General features: G+C 37.5%; 2 protein-coding genes across 2 annotated transcripts; one reads left to right on the forward strand and one right to left on the reverse strand.

Annotated features, from left to right (window-relative positions):
* The first annotated feature begins 9,587 nt into the window (after positions 1 to 9,587).
* On the forward strand, positions 9,588 to 10,186 carry LOC117630313 (lamin-like protein). The gene is made up of 2 exons (XM_034363052.1): positions 9,588 to 9,771; positions 9,873 to 10,186. The coding sequence occupies exons 1-2, from the start codon at positions 9,588 to 9,590 to the stop codon at positions 10,184 to 10,186; spliced, it is 498 nt and encodes a 165-aa protein (XP_034218943.1).
* A 1,390-nt stretch (positions 10,187 to 11,576) lies between these two features.
* LOC117630812 (protein argonaute 4-like) lies at positions 11,577 to 20,502 on the reverse strand. Its single transcript, XM_034363596.1, has 24 exons — positions 20,158 to 20,502; positions 19,688 to 19,742; positions 17,620 to 17,943; positions 17,322 to 17,527; positions 16,997 to 17,221; positions 16,744 to 16,880; positions 16,566 to 16,663; positions 16,392 to 16,489; positions 16,084 to 16,249; positions 15,874 to 15,990; positions 15,690 to 15,797; positions 15,503 to 15,565; positions 15,306 to 15,419; positions 15,036 to 15,201; positions 14,841 to 14,953; positions 14,586 to 14,723; positions 14,291 to 14,421; positions 14,098 to 14,163; positions 13,026 to 13,089; positions 12,837 to 12,948; positions 12,689 to 12,762; positions 12,302 to 12,396; positions 12,188 to 12,219; positions 11,577 to 12,023 (listed from the first exon to the last, which is right to left on the reverse strand). The coding sequence occupies exons 3-24, from the start codon at positions 17,938 to 17,940 to the stop codon at positions 11,848 to 11,850; spliced, it is 2,820 nt and encodes a 939-aa protein (XP_034219487.1). The 5' UTR covers positions 17,941 to 17,943; positions 19,688 to 19,742; positions 20,158 to 20,502; the 3' UTR covers positions 11,577 to 11,847.
* Between the last annotated feature and the right edge of the window lie 6,435 nt (positions 20,503 to 26,937).

A 26,937-nucleotide genomic window follows, 5' to 3' on the forward strand; every position in this document is an offset into this window, starting at 1 on the left:
ACCATAGCTCATGCATAACTCTTCATGACCAAGCAACAATCAGCTCATCCTTAGTTCAGCATGACTACCAACTTCGTGGGTTCATGAATTGGGTTCCCTTAAGCAACTGATGACTTTGAGCCGTCCATCTTGAAGTTCAAAATGTCATCTTTCCAACCACATGTCATTTGGGCCAATCCAAAGTCGGAGGAATGAGTTAAGGCCGAAATAAATTTCTAACTCAGTTTGCACGTTTTTGCACCATTTTGCACCTTTTCCTATCCAAAGTCATCATTGCTACCTTAAGCTCAATTAACTGAATCACAAACACAAAAAAGATTAAAAGCACAAGTTTAACTCAAAAACATAACCAAATCATAAGTTAGAAGGGTACAAAATGATATACAATTATGAACTGATCAATATACTCAACCTGAGAATGCAAATAATCCGTCAATTCCCTTCGCATAACTCAGGGAGATATACTCAACCTGAGAATGCAAATTCTCACACCACATGGTTCGGTCGTCCCCGATACTCGTGTGGCAATGTCATACTAGCCTAGACAAATTCGAAGGTAACTAAGGTGTCCGAAGACAATCCGAAGGACCACTATCTAGGTCAATTAGGACCGCAGCCCCACAATCTCCAATTTCCGATTCGAAATGTCCTATAGGTCAACCATTGTTTACTAAACAAGTCCTGAAAGTTTGATCTCGATCGAGTGGTCAAATCTAAGCCAATAGCAAGATTAGACGGCGATCGTTTCGCCTAAACTTAGAATCATTGACTCGGAGTATCCGGGACTCCGATTCTCGATCAACAAGTTCCTACATAATTCAAGAGGTACAAAGAACAACATATTTGAAATTGGGAACGATCGAAAGGTCCGAACCTATCGAACCCGGATATCGCTTAATAGGTGCAATACATGTGAAACTGTCAAACGATAACCAAGTCCAAAATTGAGTATATTGTCGTGCTCAGGACGATAAGGGAAACAATTTAGAACTCAATGGGCCGCCACACAGTGGCCCACGGGCCGTCACTCACAGCCGGCAAATGTGGGTGTCTTGAGAGATTTTTCGATGATGGAAAATCTCCAAAACACCGGCCAATACCTATACCAACGCGTTCAGGCTAACAAGAGGAGCAACTTTTGGTCTTAGACCCCGGCCAAAAAGTGGCCAATATGGGTATTTAAATCAATCTCCAAAATTCCAAAATTAACCCTACATAAAATGTAGAGCATGATGAGGGGATGAATTTCCATGCCTCACTTGAAGGATTTGGTCATTGGAATCGCCGAAAAACACCCAAAAATCGCTGGAAAAAGGACAAAGCCATCAGTGCTATTTTTCGTTAAAAATCAAAGAAATCCTTAATGGTTGACGTTTATTAACCACTGGGCTAGGTAGATGAGGAAGAGATAAACATTTTTCATGAAGGTGGTATGGCCAACCGGTGTACGACGGCATTGATTGGTGGTTGAGAAGTCAAACAGTCATTGTTGCTATAGTGACTGTCGCAAGAGAAGGAAGAAGAAATGCCTAAGGGAAAAAAAAAGGGGGGGGGAGAGAAAGAAGAAGTAGGAAAATAAAAAGCAGCCTCGGGTACTATAGTAGTAACAAATTTGAAAATTCCCATTACGTTCTTTTCGTTTCTAAATCTTTCCACCTTCGTTACAACTCGGAATTGGGCATGCCACATGTGTACGAACTCGTATCGTCGAGCTCTATGCAACGGTGCCACTCAATTCCCCAAAATCCTTCCTAAACAAAAAGTGACTAAAGTGCCCCTACATCGAAGGATATTAAATAATCAATTGAACAGTGATTTTTAGGACGGGGTGCTACAACCTACCACCCTTACAAAAATTTCATAACTACCTCGGAATCTTCTAAACTGCACTTCAACCCCTCAACCTTTCTTAAAATTACATGATACCTCGACATCTTTAAATTCCTCTACAATTTAGTCCTTGTTCACACAACAAATTTTAAATTTCTTCCCATTTCTCCTCCGATTCCAGTTTTAACTTTCTCCAATCCCTAACGTAAAATGTTTATATCTGGAGTTGTAACTCCATCCAAACCTTTTATCTCCAACGTGCATGCATAACTCTTGCTACATTGTTAACCTTCTCACCACCTTCCAAACCAATACCTTAATTCCAAGGTATTAAGGGGGAAGAAATAGGCTTACCCATTTGTATCTGTATCGACAACTAATGGTGATCATAAAAAGATCCATGAAGCTACCAAAAGACCTCATGTTAGATGGAGGCGGGCAGGTACATATAAGGCAAATCACCCCCTCTCCGTTGGTCTATGTGGGATGTTACAATCCACTCCCTTTAGGGGTCTGACGTCCTCGTCGGCACACTCGCACCACACGACAGAGTGGCTTTGATACCAAATTGTCACATCCCGGGATCGGCTCTGCCGTAACACGATATTGTCGGCTTTAGGCGGCCCTCTCTGCCCTCACGATTTTGTTTTTAGGAACTCACGAGTAACTTCCCAATGGGTCACCCATCTTGGGATTGCTCTATCCCCAACTCGCTTAACTTCGGAGTTGGCATGACTCCGAAGCTAGTGAGCTCCCAAAAGGCATCATGCTAGATGAAGGCGGACATGTACATATAAGGCACATCACCCCATCTTCATTGGTCGATGTGGAATGTTACAGAAACAGTTACGAGGAAACAAATAAAAAGAAAAAAGAAGACTATTGCCAAAACAATACATGAGAGACAAAAATGATCCCAGTAGAGTCCATTGATAGAGCAATAATGGCCTCATTAAAACCTTGTCTTAAAAAACCCACAAATGAAGGAAAATCCAATAAAGGAAAAAAGAGTACCACTGTAAAGCTTGCTCATCAACAACAACCAACATGCAAAACTTGGGCAAGTGGACAATGAATAAATGATGCACAAAGTGATCCAACAAAGTCCAATCCATGAACGAGTCACAAGACCAACTGAAAATAACACCAACTGCAACAGCATCAGCATCAGACTGCAGTATGTCTTGTAACTGCTCCACTGCAAAATTTTCTGCGAAAGGTGAACGCTATGGTTCTTCAAGATTGACAAACAACCTCGCAACCAACACCACAAACAAAAGAAGATTTCGTTAGGATGCTAAACAAGATGGAAACTATTGGAGATAAGAATTAAAATAAGGAAAAGGTGGCTAAAACTAAAATTCAGAAAAAGATAAAGGAAAGAAACAAGCATAAAATAAAATGACATGCGCTTCAACAAAGGCAAAAACAAGTAGATGAAGTAAATAACACCACATACAAAAAGGAAGAAAACAAAACTTGAATCTGGGGCAAAAAAACAAAAACAAAAACAAAAGCAAAGAAAGAAAAACTACTCCCTGACTTGAAAGAGGATGTTGCCATGGAACTGTTGATACCCATAACTGTAAAGTTGAAAGAAAAAATCAACCAAACTGCTCCAATTGTTCTAGAAATCCATGTGTCTTGTCCTCTCCCAAATCTAGGTACTATCTCGACAACAACAATTTCAAGATCTAGCGCTCATTGATCCATCTGTCTCCATCTCTATTGAAACCTTCATCACCACCACCACGAAGATGGCATTTTCAGTTTTGGCTACAATACGCATTGGATAGCAGCACCAGGGTCGATAACTCACCCTCGTTTAGGTTCGCGCTCTGTGGGGTACGTGTGATTTGTCGGAAAACCGATAGGGAGTCCCCGACGTAAAGGTTACAGCGTTAGTCAGTACGTTATGCATCAGAAATCAATGACAATCTACATTGGTTTTGTTAAAAGGAGCAAAAGACTATGTTGCTCATCATTTTTCTATTTTCTTTGAAAATGAAAAAATAAATAAATAAATCATTCCCTTTATACGAAAGTTGAGGGTGTAGGGGCTGTTGGTTTCATTTGTCATGAGAAAAATTGTTTAAAATTAACAATTATTCTATTGTTTAAATATTTCCACGAAAGTTGAGGTGGAAGAGGGGTTGTGAGGAAGGGAGGGAGAGATTATCAAAAGGGAAAGGAAGGCTGTGGGGGATATGGTTGAGGGTGTAGGGGCTGTTGGTTTCGTTTGTCATGAGAAAAATTGTTTAAAATTAACAATTTGTTGTAAATAATAAAGGTGGAGCCCACATAAAGAGAATTGATGGTGTTGAGTATGGTAGTCAAAAGGGGAAATGATGGTGTTGAAAAAAGAAGGTTTGGAGATGCATTGTACATCCACGGGAGGCCTTTGGAATTGCCTATAAATAGGCTTCCCCTTCAGTTGAAAATATACAACCAATTAGAAGAGAAGAGAGTGAGAGTTAGGGAAGAAAAGAGAGAGTGAATTCTATCTGAGAAGAAATTCTGTCAGTGTAAACACCACAAAGAGCAAATATAATTCCACTCCCAATATTTAGTGGTACTTCCTATACTCTGCTTATTTTATTTTTATAACACAATTATTCTATTGTTTAAATATTTCCACGAAAGTTGAGGCAGAAGAGGGGTTGTGAGGAAAGGAGAGAGAGAGAGATTATCAAAAGGGAAAGGAAGGCTGTGGGGGATATGGTGAATGGCATAGTGACTTGGGTGGTGTCGAGGTTGGTAGGAGTGGCAGAGATATGGAAGAGGAGAGGTTGGTAAGAGCGTCTGCAACAACATCTTCAACAACTTTGGAATGCTAAAATAGGTGAGCCACATCATCAAAACCCTCTCCAACAGCCTTGTCAAACTCAGTTATCAAAACTGCAATCTCTTTCTCTCTCTTCAGGACTTGTAAGTTGACCTTGACTCTTCAAAACATTTTAATTTTACTTTGGAAAACCTACCTTGAAAATATAAAAAACATGTATTTTTTTTCTTTTTAAATAATTAATACATAGACATTTTTCACATGGTTTCATTTTTTTTCATTTTTTCCCATAACATTGCATTAATTGAATTGAAGAATCTGGTGCGGCAGAAAATATTTAAGTAGCAAACAAAGCTTTTTAATTTACCACGTAGTTCAACAAACTTCAATTTAAAGAGTTTGGTTTGCTACTACTATTGGAGATGCTCTAAGGTTAGTTTTTACTTTTTTGATTCCATTGATGAAACTATAACTCTTGCCACGTCCTCGCTAGAGTGTTGTTGTATCTTCATAAATAAATAAAAAGAATTAACATGACAATATTCATTAATTGACATGACATGACTGCATAGGATGCCACATAAGGTGGTCAATCCTGTGGGTTGCCTAAATAAAAGGTGGTCAATCTTGTGTGTCTAAATAGATGGTTTGGGTACATGTGCCTCTGATTTTCTATGCATCTTGATCAGGCTTCATGCCCCCTAAGTTGTATTTATTGATCCTCAATAAATGAATCCTCATGTTGTCAAGGCTTCCTTTCTATGAATTGGATTTTGATCTGAATTCAGTGTAATTAATAGGAGATGGATTGGACTTCTCAATTCAATAATCCGATTACAATCCGAATCCGGTAATCAGATTATAAATGGATCCGGATATGGATTATAATTAATCATATCCGACTTAGTATGAAGTATAATTTAGTTTCTCTATGCTTTATATGTGTAAATGTGTAATTTTAGTTTTATAGCACTAAGAATACACTTAAAACTAATATTTATGATAAAATTTAAATATAAAAAGTAGATAAATACAATAAAAGAACTAGACTACTAATGAAAATTTTATTTTTTGTAAATCTCAAAATAAATCTGATGTGTAACGGATATGGGTTGATAGGTGCAATTAGATAGTCCGAATACAATCCGAATTTGACAATCCGATTATAAATGGATTTGGATTTATATTAAAGTATATACGATCCGTTTGCATGTCTAGGTGCGACTGAAAACCAAAAAAGAAAAAAGAAAATCGATACTTATCCGAACAAACAAAGAAAATAAAAATCCAGTAATGGCAGTAATAAATCAAGAATGGCCAATAGGCCATTTCAACAATTTTTGGTGCCTATTAATTAAAGCAGCATTAAATATGCATGTAAATTAATAGGTGCAGAATCTGCTAAATCCAGAAAAAAATAAAGGGTTTAGAGGTAAACTCCAAATCACATAAAATGAATGAGAATTAACATTGACAGCCCTAGACTGCCTGAACCCAACTTTTCTTGGCATAAACAACACTCCACATATATATATATATATATATATATATAGAGAGAGAGAGAGAGAGAGAGAGAGAGAGAGAGAGAGAGAGAGAGAGTTGTGATGATGGAGGGTTTAAGTTTGAGAAGGGTGTTGACGGTGGGCATGACAGTGGCCATGGTGATAATGTTGAGAGCTGAGATGGGTAATGCCAGTGGGAAAATGCATTCTGTTGGAGGAAGCAAGACAAGTTGGGGGCCATCAAACGTTAACCTCACAGAGTGGTCTTCTCACGAAACATTTTACGTTGGTGATTGGCTCTGTAAGTTAATTTTATTCTCTCTTTCTCTTCTTCATCATCATTATCATCATTTATCCTTTTTCTTTGATTACTGCTTGTTAATTTGTTTCCTTGTTTGTTTGTTTCCTAGGAAAATGAATTATTCATAAAACCCACAAGCAAAAATTATTCTTACTGTTAATCGTATCCCTTAATTCTCTCTTACCTTTTTCTTAGCTTGTACCTTTTTTTTTTCATTTTTATATGGGCTCCTCTCCAATTGCACCTATTAATATTATTTTCCAAAGGCATTTCTCATATCTTTCCCAAATAATTATATCTCAATTTATATAACTCTTGGCCAACAGGGTCTAGTCCGATGGAAAAAAGTCTTAATTTGCAGACTAATAGTCTCAGGTTCGAACCTTCATATGATACTTTGTATGCGAGAAACTCCCTCCCCATTGTAATTTAAACTATCGCTTGTGTTAAAAAATAATGTATCCTCTTGTGGTGTTGATAATTTGCTGAACATTATCAAATTATTCAATAATTATGAGACAGTACATGGAACCCATACCGGTGAAAATTAAATACCTTCAAAATTTGTAACGTCAATAAAAAAAAAATCTTTGTAACGACATTGTATATCTCTCCCCCTTAATTAGGGCTGGTCCTAAACTTTCGGCACCCTCAGTGACCTCTCAAAACAGAACTACATATTCACACAAATCACCCCAGAAATATATACATTTAAGGGTTAATGTAGGTATATTGTTTAGTTTTGATGTGGTCCAAATTTTTATTTATTTTTTAATGTTTTCAAAACTTTCATATGGCTCAAAATTCAGAAAATTTTGGTGTCATGAACCCATGTCCTTGGGTTTCCATAAAATCTCTCCAAAAAGCCATGGCCTTGGGCCGGCCCTGCAGCCTCTGCCTTTCATGCTTTATTGTATACAACTGAAAATATCAAATGTACCTCCTACTCTAATCGGAATGTATTGGATCAGTTTCTCTTAAACTGCAGTCAAATTAATTTCAATAGAACGGTTTGATTCAGTTTGATTTTAACAAAAATCACTGAGAAAACCGAACCAAATCAAGACAATATTGAACACTTTGGATCGGGCAATTTGGTCTAAGCCCAAACCTTATTTTTTGCCAGATAAGCCCAAACCGTTTCCTTTTTGCTTAGCCCAAATACAACAACAACAAAAATTCCATAACCTCCTACATATTTTTCATTTTCCTACACATTGAACCATCCTATAATTCAACATATTATCTGCCTTCGAAGTTCATTACTAATATAGTTACAATCAAATATCAATAACTTCAATGTTTCATAGGACTACGAGTGTAAACTAAAATAATCTAAGTAAATATATATAAGTGTTCATTCTGATGTAAATTTAGCTCGATTTACAAAAGCTCAAAATTACAACTGAATCAAACCATAATGATTTGGTTTGGTTATGAATTATGTGGCTTCTTTTTGGTCAAAACAAATTAGACCATCAGCCAATTTGATCGGTTCGGTCGAATTTACTTTTATTTAACATAGTTTAAATAATAATGCCCCTTAGAATTAAATAAAATGTGGGAACTCACCCATTCCCAATTAAAAAATATTAGAAAATACTTGATAATTCCTTGAATCAAAATGTTAAAGAATTACTAATCACACATGACTCGCACGTAAATCAAGCATTAAACTATCAAGGACTTGTAACTCAAGTAGTACATTCAATTCAATTGTTAATTATTTCCAAGGCATGCATGCATCCTCTCATTGTCTGTGAGTTATCTCATATGGATGTTTGTTCTTCAAATCAATCAAAACCAAGCTGATATTAGTGCATATTTAATTTTAAGTATTCATTACTTATGAAATTAATTGAAGGTGGTAAATATTATTAGATTTTGGATATGACAAGTACCAGTATAATGTGCTGGAGGTGAACGAGACAAGTTATGAAAAGTGCATCGACAAAGATTTCATAAAAAACATAACAGGTGGTGCCGGAAGAGATGTGTTTAATCTCACACAAACAAAAACCTACTACTTCCTTAGCAGTGGGGGCTATTGCTTTCAAGGGTTGAAGGTTGCCGTCAACGTCCTCCGACCAATGCCGCCTGCCCCGGCACCGATGTCTACTTCTACTACTACTACTACTACTTTTTCTTCATCACTACTCCTTCCCCTGGTGCTGCTTTTAATTGTAATTTAGTACTAGTGCTTTGCTATTCATTTTGAACATTTTAACGTTTGGAAGGAGCGTTTTGTTTGAATTTTTAGGCAGTGAATTTGTTTGATTAAATAGCACTTGCAGACTTGATTGCATTAATATGATTCTCTGTAAGTCTTTAAAATTTGCAAAACATGTTAAGACTGGTTGTTACCATTTTCTTGGAGGTTTCTTGAGCTTTCTTTTGGCAGGATATTACACATTAAATATAGTTACACTGTAAAATGTGTACATGTACACAGTTATTAATATTGAATTTGTTGTTTCTGTAGACATATTGGTCATTGGGTGAAAACAGGATTTGAACTGTATGAGATCTAATCTTCTATTGTTCTTTACTAGTTCATAAATCCAAAAGGAACTCGAAATCATCTAGAAATTAAGACAAATAAATTTCGTTAAAATATTTTCATTATAGGACTTCAAGTATAAGGGAAGAACGTAATATAGTTATAGTATTTTTATGAAACCGATTAATTAGTAGATTTTTTTGATATCACGTATATGCCTTTAATAATTCAGAAATAAAGATAAAAGTAAAAAAGAGTTCAATGAAGTAAGAAATCTTACAATTAATTACACCTCAAAGCCCTCGATTTGGTTTGCAACATGCAAAGCATGACCTGGTAGTTATGCTGAAGAAAAGACAAACTTCATCCAATACGATCCAACATGATATCTTTATTTCTTGAGCACACATCAAAGATTTTCTTGTAGAGTTGTAAAATCGATAATTATAACAAAAAATTGCATAAGGGGTTATCTTTTTACACACCTTTAGGATGATCAAGCCCAAAGAATCATGCTCAACAGGTACAACAATAACAACATAACATACCCCTTTTCTCATTTTTCTGGTACCTTTTTGCATGAGACATGCATGCGCTGCGACCTTTTAAGCATGGAGGGTTTGATTTTTAGCAAGGCCATAAATTAATCCAGAGAGAGAGAGAGAGAGAATGGAGGGTTTGAAAAGTAGAGTTAGGTGGTTGATGATTTTGATGGTGATGATTAGAGTGCTGCATGTTGAATGCAGGCAGCCTGTGCTTCATAGAGTTGGAGGGGGAAGGTTCACTTGGGCTCCCAATATTGACTTCACAGAGTGGTCAAATCACGAGAACTTCTATGCGGGTGATTGGCTTTGTAAGTTCCTCTCTCATGTCACAAACATCAGATTGATTTTTACCTCCAATATAATAATTTGCTAACCTTCACAAGCAATTTTCTGTGTCCAATTAATCCAGATTTTGGGTTTGATAAGCATATCTACAATGTTCTTGAGGTGAACAAAACTAGCTATGATAATTGCATTGACAAAGATTTCATATATAATGTTACAAGAGGAGGGCGGGACGTGTTTAACTTGACGGAGGCGAATACATATTTCTTTCTCAGTGGCCGAGGTTACTGCTTTGAGGGTATGAAAGTGGCTGTTCAAGTTCGGGAAATCCCACCGGAACCACTTCTGCTTAACCATGGTTTTCGATCATATGTCTACATCCATGCTATTCTACTAGCAATGCTTGCCACTGCTTGTGCATGCATAATTCTCTTCTAGTTAAATGACATTACCAGCATGCATGAGTTGAGGTAGTGGAAGCAAATATACTAAAGCCTAGCTAGCCTCTGATATTGTAGATGTATTGGTTCTCAAAACTCTAGTTACTAAGTAATTTTTATGCAAAGCCACTACTTTTACATCTAAAGAGAACACGAGTAAGGAATGATATTCAAAATAAGGTAAAGCTATCAAAGATGTACCCAAGCTAGGGGTGGGCATCAAATTCGAATTATCCACGTACCGACAATTTAGTTTGGTTTGGTTAAATCATTATTTTTTAATTTTAGTTATTTTGATCCGATCCGTATCGAGATATTTAGTTTGGTTAACGGAAACAATATTCCTAATCCGACAGAAATCCGTATCAATCCGATATTTATACTTATTCTATTATTTAAACACAAAACAATAAACCAAAGATAAATACAATCAGAATTTTCTATCACTCCTTTATTACTGTTGTATTACTTCTTTATCACCATTGTATCACTGTTTTATCACCATTGTATCACTTCTTTATCACCCGGTACTGTAGCACTTTTTGGTCAGAGAGGAATTTATGAATTTCCTATGTTTTTCAGTTTTGACCTTTGTCCCTTTTTTACCTGTAACTTTTCGACCATTGATACAAATTTTATGTTCTTTATATGGTTGGATTCAGCATGAAAAAATAAAGAACCCAACACTGAACAAATGTCAAAATCATTTACATAAATGTAGAGAATTCAGTAAAAATAACACTCAAATGTTCAAATAACAAACACAAGTGGCTCCCAATACTTCTTGAGTATATATTGAATGATATAGTGACTTAAGTTATTTGATTTCATACTTGGATAAATTAGACTATTGAATTTTTATATATTGAATTTTTATATTTTACAAGGATGATTTAATGTATTTATTCAAGGATGATTTAATGTATTTATTCAAGAACATATGTTATGTGAAAGTATTATAAATTATATGTTATGTGAAAGTATTATAAATTATATTTTTATTAGTCTGTTTTCATTACGGTACTACTGGCATACGGAACCAATCCAAACCAAATATTAGATTAACCGTTCCGAAGTCTACCGAAATCTTTGATTTAGTTAACGGAAGAGAAAATGGTCTACCAAAATCTCTGATTTGGTTAACAGAAGAGTCTTCTACCGTTCCAAACCAATCTGTGCCCAAGCCTACCCCAAGCCAAACAAAGAAGCTGCTAATTTCAAACTTCGCATTAATAACCTACTAATTTTCTCGTGCCCTGATTGGCTAGCACAGAGATTGAAATTTAGCAGAGATTAAAGCATAAATTTCAACGCACCGCAACTAGGCAACTAGGCTCAATACACCTCAAATTGCATACTCTAAACACTTCAGCAGAGCACAAGCCTGGTGCCAAAAGAACAAACCAAACCCTTAAGACCAACCACAAAATATACAAATGCCACAAAATACACAAATGCCAACAGAAATTGTCATAAGTTTGGCTACACAGTCAATATTAAGGTCAACCAGCATTTAAAGCCTGACAAACACAGGGTACTACTACACTAATGCAAGCTTACTTCCGTCGGTTCAAACCTCCTATGGTGGGAGGCTACACAAAAAACTATATACAAAGTGTTCTGAGTAGGCAGTCTTAATATGCTCAAGGCTCAGAGTTCTCAGCAGAAAAACATGGAACTGGACACATTCTCCTTCAGCCTGGGCAGTTGAGGGACAGGAACTGCTCCAGCAGAGGTCACACCGCCATGGCTCGAGGATGTCTCAGATGCATCTTCAAATTTCATGAACTGTCCCATCTGAGTAGCGGCCAAGTGAGCATAGCAAACGGGAGCAACTGAAAATAAAAATATTAAATCAAAGTATTAAAATATACTTAAAATTCAACAAGATCAAAGGATCTCATTTGCAGCTTGGCATGTTACGATGCCAATTATAATGACAGCATAAATATCAAGGAGAGGATTGCAGTAGGATCAGAACAAAGTAACTGCAACTTACCTACAGAAATGGCAGTGGTACTTCTTTGGTATCTGCAATCATGACAATTATGATTCAGAAGAATCCTAATTATTAATTAAGGCTAAAAGTAAGCAATATATCCCATTCACTTACACATATGAAAGGGAATGCACTAGCTCCTGCAGATCATCTGCTGAGAAACCTACTTCATCTAAAAGAACATGATAATGTGTAGGCCTTGTGGTCCCCTTAAAAAAACAGGTTAAGAGCAAACCAAGTTAATATAACTTGTCATACTATTCCAGACAGCAGATAAGTAGCAAAAATAAGTAATAAGTACTGAACCATTACATCTGAGATTTAACACTCCTACAATCGTAGTTTAATTAAAACACTCACTTTTTGAGTGCTATTATCATAGCTGTAGAACAAGATGGAAAGGTCCAGGCTTAAATACTCAAATTTAGCTATTTTACAGCATCTATATGGTTCAAGATAAATAATATATATATATATATATATATATATATTGATACTCACAATCATTCCAGCTTGGGCACAGAGATAAAAGTCATTGTTTCTTGGATGACAAACTTTGTTGTCTATAATGGTTCCTGCAGAAACAATAAATAGTATAGGTATGTTGAACGATGTAAATTATTTAATTTGTACGCTTGTGCCTGCCTACCAGGAGGAACATTGTCAGGGGAAGGAGGCTGAAAAAATTTGGTATGGTGGTTCTTCTGAGCAATAATCACCACAAATTTTGGGTTCCAGTTCTCATCGAGAAACTTGCATGCCTGACCAGAAAACAAAAATTGACGTCATTTCCAAGTGGAGGACAAATTTGAAGGGCACAATGGTCAGTTCGCTAAACCTCAATGATTTGATCCAGTTCAATGTTCAAAACTTGGTTGAATTGAGACTCGCTGACTCCATCCCTAAATCCAATATATAACTAGTCAACAACATGAAGGTATCAGAAGCACAAGTAAAAAACTTCTAAGATGAATCAAACAGAAGAACTCACAGAATGTGATTAATCAACATGATCTAAAATAGGTCAAATGTATAGCTTATTTATAAAAATTGTTCCAAAGAAACAGATACCCATAAAAAATTATAAAATATAATTAATCAATACCTACCTGTTGTATTACAAAGAGTGCCCAATTTTCAATTGATAATTAAAGTATATAACAGAGTACCATACGTTGAACAAAGTTTATAAAAGTAAAAAGCATTTAACTAAAACCAGTGATAAGCACTACCTAAGAAAGGGATTCATGAAAAGATTTTAGTTGGAATACCAGGACTGCAGCTTAAAAAGTGCCTGGTTCACAGACCAATCTAGTAGCTATGTATTCCATCATTCCAATCCTTACGTATTTGGCATGTCATTCTGGTTCACTTACTATTGAAGCCTCAATACTCTAGTGTTTACTACTATACTAAAAAATAAATAATTAGAATGTGACTTCTAACTCATTGTGTCAAAAACAAATACAACATTTTGAATATTTGGCATAGGAAAATTCAAAAGACTGAATGAAATTACTCATATCTAAAAATTACCAATTTAACTCATATACAAATACTACAACGTTTATCAGCATTTTGAAAATTTAACTCACGAAATTCAGAAGATTGAATGAAATTACTGATGTTGAAATAACCCTTTTCTACTGGTATGAAAGAGCATGAACAAAACATTAGAAATTCACCCATACTATCATGTTTCTCTATAAATCTTTCCATTCTGTGCAAGCTTTTTTAGAGTACATGCAACACACTATAATACTTGTGCCACGAAACTAAATTGCTATAAAAATAAATTACAAACAAGATACTTCAACGGTTCCATTTCTTTCAAGATCATAGTTTTAAGCAGCATTTCAGAAAATAAAACCACAATTCATTTGATTTTAGGTTCTGTAATGTAAACATACCTGAATATGATGATCTGGTCTGGTTTCTGCTTGCCTGAACTTGTATAGAAGTCCAGAAGCAGCTCTCTGAAATTAGGGAGAAATTTACCATTTGTGTGGTTTGTAAAGTATATATGAAACCAAAATGTGAAACAATAATAAAACAAACTGAACATTGGAAAGAAAATGACTTTCTGCAAATCTTCTATCCTACCTCATAATGCCGTCATCTTCTGATTCAGAAATTCGCTTGTATAGAGAGTCTATCATCTCCACCTTGGGGGACTGTGTACGAACAGATGCCCTGTAGCGAGAAATCAGTGGCCATTGCCTGGAGCTGACCACCTTTAATTCCACCATTGAACACACAATATTATAACAGATATCATTGTTTTCCCATCAAAAGTATCAACATGTGCAGAGCCCAACCGAATTCAGTATAATAACAAAATGAACGTACAAATTTATTGACATTTAAACCAGAAGATAAAACTTAAACAGCAGTTTACCGCAGCAATTGATGGCACATCAGACTGCCCAGGAGAGCCATGTGACACATCCATCCCAAGAATGATTGTGGGTGCCTTGGAAACCACAGGGATAGAAGGAGAATATTCAACCGCCAACAGTGAATTTAACCCACCAAGCTGCAAGGAATTATGAAGGCAGGTCAACAAGCATGAGAATACAAGAAGGAACAAATCCACTCATCCTAATTATGAACTGCTAGAAAGAGAAAGAACATGGCCATTACAATAACTCACCTTAGCATTGATCTTTAACAGAACATTTGTAAGGTATTGATCATTGACCCTTGTAGGAGCAATGCATTGTGTAACAATTCCATACTCAGCAAGATTCTTCCTCTTCCATGGACCTGGGTGAATCAATAGAAATCATTAACAGGAGGTATTATAATATTTAACACATCAATAATAATATAGGTAAAACAACTCTACCATATAGAGCGCAATTTTTTCTCTCCGGAAGCAAACAAAGAAGGAACTGTGGCTGTCCGGGAAGTTTGGACTGTATATCCTCAAACATTCTCTCAACTCTAACCATAGGTGGGGCACGTCTAGACTGTGGATTCTCTTCAAATACATCAAAAGGAGGCTCTATGCTCTGCCAAAAGGGGAAGAATGGAAAAGAAAAAGCAAAATACAAGTTATTAAATAAATAAAGTACTGAGTTACTTGAATACTATTATGTGTAATGGCAAAACTTACAATTCCCTTCATCTCTCCACATTTGATCAGATCACGGACTAGGCCTTTTAAATCACAGCGTGCAGAGAAGTTGACAACAGCCCACTTTTCTATCTTAGTTGGCTTCACAAGTTTCTGCAGTTCAACAATATATATTAGACCATTGAATCAAACTACTGATCCAATAAAAAAGAAAGGATAAAGTGGGGAACAATCACCTTGTTGTTGAAATTCCACCGCCCATTTCGTGGGAAGAAATCATCCCCATTGCCCACTTTCAACTTTTAAAGAAACAAAAGAAATGAATTAGTAGAAGTACAACAGAGGAGGCTATGCCAAAAGGATGAACTAAACCAATTCACATTAGCAACCATATAGGCTCATAAAGTAAAACATGGTACGTACTCTCGGAGCTGGTAGAACACGGCCTTCCACTTGAGTAAAGCCACTACTAATTGAAACCCCACAAGAGCGTAGCATCGGTTCAGCATCATAATTGTTGATTTTCAAAGCCTGCAATAGTACTCATCAAACTTGGAGAGTCAGGAATCCATATAAAATGAGTAAAAGGTTAAGGGAAGCCACCTACATTAGACAAAACACTCATTCTCTCTTGGGGCTTTTGCCTTGATTTCTCCACCAGTGAAGCTCTTTGAAGTGTGGAAAGAGCTTTCGTATAGCGTTGCAAGGACACCAAAGAACAAAGCTGTACGGAAAAATAAAAACATAAAGTCAAGGATAAGATTAAACATCATATCTATAGCACCAACTAGAAAGAAAAATGAACTCATCATGTTACCTCCAGGGGGATATAAGTAGGACGCTTTGGCTTCCCAACATTAATACATGGTAGATCAGCAGAATAACGCAACTGTATATTGCGATGATTAACAAAATAATCATAAACAGTCACTTCAATTTCTCCATCCTCTCCATCCTTGGCATGTTTGTTTCTCAATGTAAAACTGTATCATACAAGGATAACAAGTGTAGAATGTTAAGAACATGAACAAAAGAAAAAGAGCAGTGCCAGTACAACTTAAAGGGTAGATAAAGCACAAAGACATAAAAAAGAAAAACTTGGTAACATCAAAAAGAATAATATACGTTTGCTCCCGGCATGGCTTCTCGCTCAAACCAGTTATCTTGTATTCTAGATTGGATGGACTAGTTTTGACCCTCAAATTCTTGAGTGTCCGTTTAGCCTGGTCAAAGAAACAAATTATCAATGAGTAAATGAAATATTAATGCTGCAGAATGAATAATCAAGGGGTTTGTTACCTTCATCCAGTCAAGTGAAAAAGGATCTCTAACATTTTGGTTGGCAATTAAAAAATCCACCACTGGCCCAGGCTGTATAATCATCGTAGTAGATACATCTGAACACATACGCAATGGAATAGGTGAAAAAAATGGTAAGTTTTGAAAAATATAACAGAACATTAAGTAATATTGTTACCAATATTCAAAGATAAGCCACCCTGGGTGGTTCTAAAACTTGAATGGAATCCTCTGCAGCCAAGAACACCACCTCCAACATCGGCGAAATTTTTTGGATCATTATGGAAGAAAGATTGGCGAACCAGGAGGCACCCTCTGTTATAATCCAAGATTTCATTAGATATGATCCCATCCAGCCAATGAATAATATAAACACAAAACTAATTGCAGGAAGGAGACAGATGGAAGAAAACAAGGAAAAATTCACTCACTGCTTAGATGCATGCTGTCTTAATATGATGTCCAGTACTCTCAGAGCTTCTTGGGAATTCTCTGATTCTTGACCACGCAGAGCATCTCCAATTGCTTTCATGGGAATTTTTGCAGCATAGCTAATCTCCACATTGAATGTTTTAGACCGATTTGGGCGCCTTAATCTCTTCCGGTCACTCTCATTTGGACTCCCATGACCATCAGGGCTAGCATTTCCATTATTTCTAAACACAAAAAAGTCCAACTGAATTTAGGGCAAGAAGGTTGAAAGGAGAAACGACCAACACCGAGGGAAGAAATCCTTTACAATCCTTCCTTACATACCTGTTCGATGGCATATCCTCGAGCACAACAGCAAATTCAAGTTTGTTTCGTGGAAGGGAACCAACAGTAAAGAGGCTCTTCTCCCCATCATAAGCAAAGTCCTTTCCACCTAACTCAGAGTGATAAGTCTCATGCACCCGATCGATTATTCTTCTTCCAGCACCCTTGCCATCAAGAGGACGGCCATCTTCATAAGAAACAGAAACCTATGTATACAAAAATGAGAACAAGTGTTAAACTGATGATTTCAGAACATTAAGAAAAAGATTGGAAAATACAGAAAGTTTATGGGACTTACACTGTAGTGGAAGAAGTAACCATCAATATTAGTAACATTCACTTTGAAGTGATTAGTGACCAGAGGTATCTTTGTCCCCTTGGTTCCAAGGCCACGCCTAGCAATTGGAACCCGCACATTTTTCTTCTTAACAGGTTCAGGAATGTTATCTGCTTCAGGACGCAATGGAACAACATCTGGTGGAATAACAGGGGGTGGAGGTGGCAATGCATGCTCTGCCCCGTTCACCCCATCTGCCTCATTCACCCCATCTGCCCCATTCACCCCATTTGCCCCATTCACCCCATTTGCTCCATTTCCATCCGGCTCAAACGAATCCATATCCTAAAATACAAAATAAGTATGCAATTGAAACGCAACAAAATTAAGCATTTTCATGAAAAATAAAGAGTACACACTTAAGAAACTTGATTCCTAATGCCAAAGGATAATGTTGAAGCAGGAATGGAACTTCCAAATGCGGCACCAGCGGTGCTAATAACACACTTTGACCACACAGGGATATATTAAACTTCCTATAAAGTGGCAAACAATAACTAGAAAACCGATCAGGAAGTAAAACCCAACAAGGCAGTGAAACAACGATGTAACTGCTTGAAAAATTAGAGAAAGAACAATTCCACAGTATGACACTGAATACTAACACCCATAACACATTTATATCTCACCACAAGATCACTAAATACTGAAAATCTGGGAAACAAAAGGCCTTAGGAAGAAACTTTAACATAGCATCAGAACCCAGAAACTATCTCTACACAATTTAGGCAAAGAAGTTCTTAATCATGCTGATCCAACACAAAAAACTTAAGCAAAAGATAACAATTCAAACATACAAAAAGTCCAAAAGAACCGCGTAGAACAAAGCACTTAACTGAGCAATTTATAGCAAATAAATGTCTAAGGAAGTTCATACAAAATCACATAGCACTCCAAATACCATATTCAGTAGGTGGGACCAAAATTGAACGATAACAGAATCTCAACATCATGTAGTGTTCAAATAAAACAAGGCAAAATAATCAAGAGAAGCACTATCTAGAATGCCATGTGGGAAGTCAGAGCTTCTAAGCACCCTTTTTTGTTTCCAGAACTGCAGACTGTATGACAGTAATAAATATGCCTAACAAGGCAAATTTGAGACAAAACTGACTATTTTACACTCGCTAACACCCTAATACAACACAAGCATCACCTCAAGCCTAGATGGAGTATTTAAACCCAAATTGATGTGAACGGATGGTACATAAGACCCTTTCACAACAGAGCACAGTGACCAGAAATCTAACTCAGAATGAGAAAAATTATACACACAATGAAGGTTTTGACAGCTGAAAAACACATGCACATGCAGACAAGTACACAGACTCGTGAAGAGGCTTGGAAGAGAATTTTAACGGTGCAGACCCTCTCACAACATAAAGATACCATAGTGGCAACAGAGCATAGTGACCAGAAATCTAACTCGGAATGAGCAAAATTATACAACACTGAAGGTTTTTACAGCTGAAAAACACATGCAGAGAAGTACACAGACTTGTAAAGAGGCTTTGACAAGAATTTTAATGAGGCAGATGATAGAAATAGGAACACGATATCAATAACGGTCTCATAGAGTCAAAATATAAAATACATGCTACTGTGGATCACAGAAACCGTAACTGACAATAAAATTTTACATCAAAATCAAACTTACAAAAATGGGAAACAAACAAAAAGCCAAAAACACCTACATGTGAGTTTTAAGGAGAAAGCCAACAAAAATTAGATACATAAGGTGTAGGTTAAGGAAACGCAACTCGACCGTGGAAGCTGGAAAAATCTTAAGACTTAAAGAGTCCAAAATTTAAATAAAATATCAGTACATAAAAAAACCAGACATGCATTCATCAGAGCAACAACTCAAGGCAATTAAAACATACACATGTAAAATACCTACGCAAGCGAGAAAAATTCCCCAAAACGAAACCCAAATGCAGAGTGGTTAAAAAGAGTCATTTTGAAGCGCAGTAAGACCCAAAAAAGGGGCATGCAAATAAAAAAATGAAAACTTTACTATTAACATTACCTAAGCGCACAAGAAACCCGCTTTTGAGAAACCCAACCGATAAAATTCTTCAACCCTGCAAGTGAAACAGTATTAATACACAAGGATCGGTCTTAAAAACCGAGAAATGACCCAAAATCAGTCGAAAACAGAAGTGCATTGCTCAAAACAACAGCCACACAGAACAAACAAGAGGAGAAAAGAGAAAAGCTCGAGACTTTAACATACTGTAAGCATAAAAAAACCAAAAGGTCAAAACCTTTTTTCAAAAGCAAGGAAAAAAAAAAAAAACTTGAACTGCAAACATGAGAAATTTAGAGAGATGGAACTGAGAGACACGAAACACCCAAAATCACCATGAAGCAAAACCAAAAATGAACTGCATTGAAGAAAGAAACACCATCAAGAATCAAAAACCCACAAACACCAAGAACAAATTTTGGCTTTGAAAAGCACAAAAAAAACCCAACTCTGAAGCAAAATGCTTTTACCCGAGAAAACAGAGAACCCACGAGAAGAAACCCTAAAACTGAGATTTTGGGACTGAACCGAAGAGCTTTGAGGTTTTTCACTTTGTCAACTGTCTCTCACTCTCATTAACTCTCAGTTACTCTCTCTCCTATTTTAACATACACAGACAAACTCCTGCCTATTATATCTTCGTTGAGTCCAAAGTTCTACCATCTCCTCTGTCTGCGGTACCAATCACTACAGTCCCTGCGGTTAAACGTACCTGACCTCGTCAAACCTTGTGGGACCCACTCTGATCGCACGGTCCAGATTCATTTCACTCAGAAGCATTAACTGCTTGCAACTCTCGCTACTCTTTTATCCTTCCAAAGCGCACGCTGAAAGTGCGCTCTGAGTTGTTATGTCATTCCTCGTTCGCACCGTAGGCTGTTCCCGTATGTTTTGACGGTTTTGCCCTTCCCGAAGTCCTAAATGACAGTTGGTTCCCTTTCGTTGCCAAACTAGAGAGAATGCTGTCGTTCTTGCGTTTTGGTTCGCGTGAAAGGGCCGTGGGCAATATGGTCATTGCATAGATTTTGTGAAAGGTTGGATTTGTTGCTGTTCCCCTGTTATTTGACGGTTTTACCCCTAGTTAAATTCTTGAATAATAGTTGTGTCCCTTTCGTTGCCAAACGAGAGAGTTTCGTGTGGGCAGTATGGTCTTTCAACAATCGTCGTGCGGGGACCACGTGGGTGAGGTGAGGGTCTCCACGCATTTAACCAGCTCGAAATTCAAATCTGTCTTATTTTTTATAAGTCAAATCTGTGTCTCTGCGTGGGGGAATGAGAGACTACTACTGTGACGATTTACTGTTGTTGGCTCTTGAATATTCTTTTCTAAAATAGACATTTAGTTATGGCTCTTCTTCCGTTTTAGTTTGCCAAAAACATTTACATAAATAGATCCTCATTACTACATCTTCGGTTCGTTTGGTATGATAAATTGTCATGAACTGAGGGGTCGTTTGGTATGATAAATTATCATGAACTGAATTAAATTTTGAGATTGTCTTAAATTGATTTGGCCTAAGCTGAATAACACTTGTACTAGATTTGGTGTCTCTTTGATTGGACTAGAATTAAATTTTTTTAATTTTAAATATTTAGAAATAGAGCATGTGGATTTTTTTAAATTTTTTTTATAAAACTTCTCTTTGCATCTCATTCTTTTCTTATTTTGCAGCTGGTGGCTTCTTTTCATCCCCTACTTTTTCATCATCTATACTTCTCCATCCTCTCTCCTACTCCTCTTCTTCTGTCTATCATTCAAAAAAATTCTCTTCTTCCTCTTCTATTCTATCTTCTATATAAACTCACACCCTGAAAAGTTTCTGGTCAAGGGAGCAATTATGACTGATTTGAAGGCCAAATGATGATAACCAAATTGGGATGCACCGAAGCCACCATAAATATCAAGCTTTTGGAAAAGAGAAAGATGTTTGGGCCTAATTTGGCACACCCAACCCAAAAACAACAAAGACAAAACCACATGGCCCAAGCAGTCTGGACTCTGCAAATAAACTTGGGCCTAGAAAAAGAAAAGCAATCAGCCCATGGCTCCAGAAAAATCAAAAAGGCTTGGGCATAATTAAAATAGAAGAGGGAGCCCAAAAGGAAACAGACTCACGTGAATCTCTTTCTCTGATTTAAGAAAGTCAACAATTTCAACTGGGTTGATAAAGAGTTAACAAAAGCAGGAGACATCTTTGAATCTCTACCACCAGAAGATCAAACCCCTTTTTATAAATTCAGAGATATTGTTTCTACTCCAAAAGAAGGCACCATCTTTTCAAGGGATACGCATGCTAAGTTCTCAAAAAGAGATAAGCTTAACGAATCAATTTCAAACTTATTTAACGATCACTTTCGAACTTATTCTGCACTTTGCAATTCCTCTGCAGGAGGCATCTGAGTACGAATCTGATGACAATGCTGTAATTGAGAAATAATTTTATGATGATGAGGAAGAGACCACCAACTGGCACAAGTGTAGAAGTTGAAGCTTCAAACCAAATGACTCTCCCTCCACCATATCAAATTCAGAAAGACCAAACTCGGCTAGTTGCTTCCAAGAAAATGACCAGAAGTGAGTCTTCGTGCCCTATTCTCCATCCACTTTTGTCATGCCCCGGACCCCAGGGGTCGGTGGAAACCCCGTGCCCATTGTGTAAGAAAGTAAAATAAAATAAAAAGAAGGCCGAAACAGTGTTTAAAATAAACTTCTTTTATAACAATAGCTCCAAAATCTTACAACTTTACAATTAATTAAAAAAGCTCTATCACCCTCATCTAATTCAGTCTCATTTGGTTTAGTCATTGTCTTGCCCACTAATTCATCTGAAAAATTAAATAGGGTGTGGGATGAGCAACCACCCAATAGGGACATGAGACCTAACCACACGAAATTGATATAACTAAATTAAGTGACATGCAATCACACTGCCAAATATCACAATAATAATATTAATGCATGAATGCTCTTCGTCTACTCTCGTTAATTCATATAACTGGACAAGCAGACATGCACGTCTCATACCATGCTTATACCACTTGGTCCCGAATGCCCATTTATATGAACTAACACCCATCTTAATCATCCCACAATTTTCCTCCTTTGTTAGTCATCTTGTCTAACTCTTTGTCACTAGTCCAGAATCACCCAATAAAAAAATATGTGCATTATGGGATCCCTGAGACCTGGTTCCTACTAAGAATTAGACTCAACTACAAAAAAGATCATTCTCATTACCCTCTTTTCCACCACTATTTTCTCAACCCAAGAACTCCAAATAATTATAATATCACGCATAATATAGTGCTCACGAAATTTAATTAAATCAATCTGTGTAAAAGGCTCCTCAAGAAATCCCTACCTTGACACCAAAGCTTTTGTTAGAAATGTGGGAGCAAATATTTTCGTCTCCAATCACAGCAGGCCACATAGAAAAAAAGATTATCTTTTAAATTAATTAATTAAACCAGTTTATCTGGCTAATTAATTAATATGAATAAATTTCTTAATTAATATTATATTATCTTTATTTAATAAGATAATATCATTAATTCATATATTATCCTAATAAAGAGAAGCTAATATCATTAATTCATATATTATCTTCATAAAAAGAGATAATATCATTTAATTCAGATATTATCAAGTTCGACTCGATCCCAACGAATTTGGGTAAAGAATAAACTCATCATATTCTCTACGAAACCTTAGCCCCGAGGCTCCTATAAATAGATGCCTCATTCATCATTCAAGGTACATCTAAACATACTCCTAATACCCGAGAAAAATACCTGAAGCCCTCTCTCTCTTTCTCTCTCTCTCTCTCCACTCTCCGATGAAAAGGTAATCTAAGAAGATCTTCGGGAAAAACATCTGAAAATTCCTGTACTACTGGAATATCTTCAATTTCATCTAATTATCTCTAGTATTATTTACATATGCTATGTATCCTGAGCACTCTTTCCTGGCCATCTACTGAGGCACGATATCTGGCCAATCAATCTAACCCTTAAATGACATCCAAGTCAACCATGTCGAAGGGAATTAAATCTGTAACTACAGCAGGTGATGCATGTGCTTCCTGCTGTGACATGTTATACGCTCTGCTTGTGGCCCTGGAACGTTCACCACGCCCCCTCGGCTGACTGCTGCCTCGACTGGCTACACTGATCTGGGCCCACCATTGGACAAAGCCTCCATAGACTGTGGTATCTCCTGTAATCTACCCTGCATACCTGTTTCTGGAGTCGATGCTGCTGTGATCTCTCAATGCTGAGGGGACAGCGGGCAATCCTTTCGAAAAGGTCCAGAATGTCCACAGTAATAGCATCCAGTAGTGCCCTACTGGCAAGGCCCGGAATGGTACCTACCACACCTGACACATTGGGGGCGACTCCTCCTGCCAAATCCTGACAACAACTGTCTTCCAATACCTCTGGCTGCACTAACCCAAGAGCGGTTTCCAATACTACTACCTTGGCTAAAACCTCCACTGGAACTGAATCCAGGTCGGTAGCCTCCACAATTGCGGCCACTCGATGATCCAGAACTGTAACTGCCTCTCTTAGATAATCCCTGACTAGTACCACTTATGTCACCCCGTGTCTGACCATTATCTGGCTACTTTCAACTAATAAGGCAGACATCGTCACATCACCAAAGTTAATCAACCACTGACTGATCACAATACCTCTGATGGAGGCCTTTAACCCTATCGTAAAAAGGTGGCACTTCTTGCCATCCTCCTCCACCAGTGGAGGACAATACTTAGACAGATCAAGCGTTTTCTCGTACTCTGATACAGTCATTGTCCTCTGTCCAGCTGTAAAAACTCTTGCATCGTCACATTCTGGTAGACTTGTGGATAGTACTGACTATCAAATGCGGCTCGAAAAATTTAACACGTAATGGTTAGGATCTCCCTGCATAAAAGGCACAGCAGGTACGGCTCATGACGAGCCTCTAACAAAAGACTACTCTACCGGTTCAGATACCGGTGCGGTTCCAGCCCGATCTGGGGATCCCATCCCCTTACGTCGGGACAACTGTCTAGTCCCCCTACGGACACCACCACCCTTAGGGCCTATCTGTCCTATCACGAAAAACGGATTTTGAAAAGAAAACGAGAATGCACAAGGGGCAAAGTCTACATGAAGTAGAACCTTGCTCTGATGCCAAATTGACAGGACTCGAACCAAATTCTGCTTTGAAATTCGAGTCGGACCCTGTGCGTGTCTGACACTTGGCGAATGTCGGGCACAATTGACCTATTTACCCTTCGAACTGTATATTGCCCTAGAGTGAGAATGGAACTATTGGCATGTATATTGAAGTACTGGCAGTTGGTTGTATAATTATACATGCTCGTTTTGACAGGTGAAAATTTTGGGATTGAGCAAATTACAGGGGAGACTCTGCCGAATTTTCGGCAGGTGACCTTGACAAAATGGCCCGGTGGTGGATTTCCTGTGCACGCTACAGCCTGGGGGCGCAAAAGATTCGACAAAATGTGAGTGGACCAAAAATAAAGAGTCAGAAAATAACAATAGAATATACTAACCCCCACTGTAAAAAAAAATAGTTATGTAAAGCTGAATATGTAAACTGCATTTGAATCACACTAAAATCACGGCATTCACATATGCATATACGCAGATGGAAAACATGTTCAATATCGAGAAAACTCGCATAAAATCACTGTAATCAAAATTCACATAGAAGCACTGAAATCAATTTACAACTACCACCTAGGTGTACCCCTGTAATTCCGTCAATTCCCCTGGCAGGTCTCGGTGACACAAAGTCAATCCGAGCTGCAAACTGGCAGGATTCAGGGGACCGTAGTCAGCCTGATCCGCAATCCTGGCTCTCACGGTCAGGGCGTCCCCGAAACTCGTGAGGCAAATGTCAAGTGCACTGACAAAACTGAAGGTAACTGGATGTCCGTAGACATTGTCATATCCGAAGGCAACAGATACTGAAAGCAAACTGTTTTCTATAACTGGGTACCCACGGTGGTTTAAAGAAACATAAAATTTCTGAGAAAATATAACAAGACTGGAAGATCTGCTGAAGAATTGAATTTTTATTAAATCAAGAATTCTGCTGCCATAAGAAAATATAAGGTTTCTGAAAAAATCTGATAAATAACTGATTTTTTTTTTGTTACATCTGGAACTATGCTGCCATTTTATCTGATATAAATCTCAAATTCTGCTGTCTATACCTCTTTAGCATATTTGACTAAGCAGTACAAAAATAAAGATATTTAACTTCACAATTCATGCTAGTAAAATCACAATCAATAAAACTTATTCAAGATCAAATAATGAAATTCATTTATATAAAATCATTTATAAAAGAAAAGTCCACTCACTCCTGGTTCGAGCTAACTAGACCTTCTGAAGGTCTCTCCTGCGGGTCTGCCTGGTCCCGGGTGCCTGGGTAAACCACCATGAATATTTAATTAATAAAATTGCTCGGTATAAGTTTTTATGTAAAACCCTGACCTCCGGCTCCTAGAATACGTGCACTAACTTAAAGTCTTTCTTATACCAACTTTAGCATTTCAGATATTTAGAACTATCTGAAAAGACCCGAGACTTCACTAAGCGATAAACTTCCATTTTGGTCGATACGGAACCCCATGGGGTCCACGACCTCCGATTACCAATCTGAGAATTCCTATAGGCTCCTCACATTTAAATAACCATGTCCTGCAAATCTGGTCTGAAACTGACGATCGGATTGACCACGATCGTGTAATCGTAAAATTTCTAAACCCTAGCCCCAGGGTTTGCGATTTCGGAGTATCTGGGACTCCGATTCACAATCCGTCGAATTCTACATGATTCTGAAATTATCTAGAACAACATATCTGAAATTGAGCGCGATCCAACGGCTCAGCAGTATTGAACCAGGAAATCGCACAATATAGAAAATCCGTTCGAGGCTCAAACGGTATCCAAATTCTTACCCTAGGTAAAACACCATATTTGGAACCACTTTTGTTCTTTGACCTACCCCAAAACTGACCGGAAGTGGCCGATCACGGAGGCCAAAAATCGGCCGAAACTTCAAGCTCAAAAATCCAATAGCTATACTAAGAATCGATCAATTCCTACCCGACAGGCAGCTAGAACAGCTCGAGAGGTTCAAAATCCATACCTGGGTCGACGGAAATGGTGGTCGGAGGAGGGAAATCGGCGGCTTTGAAGTTCGGACAACATCGGCCGCTTCATCTCCAAAT

The sequence above is a fragment of the Prunus dulcis genome, chromosome 6 (assembly GCF_902201215.1).
Source record: "Prunus dulcis chromosome 6, ALMONDv2, whole genome shotgun sequence".
NCBI classification, from domain to species: Eukaryota; Viridiplantae; Streptophyta; class Magnoliopsida; order Rosales; family Rosaceae; genus Prunus; species Prunus dulcis.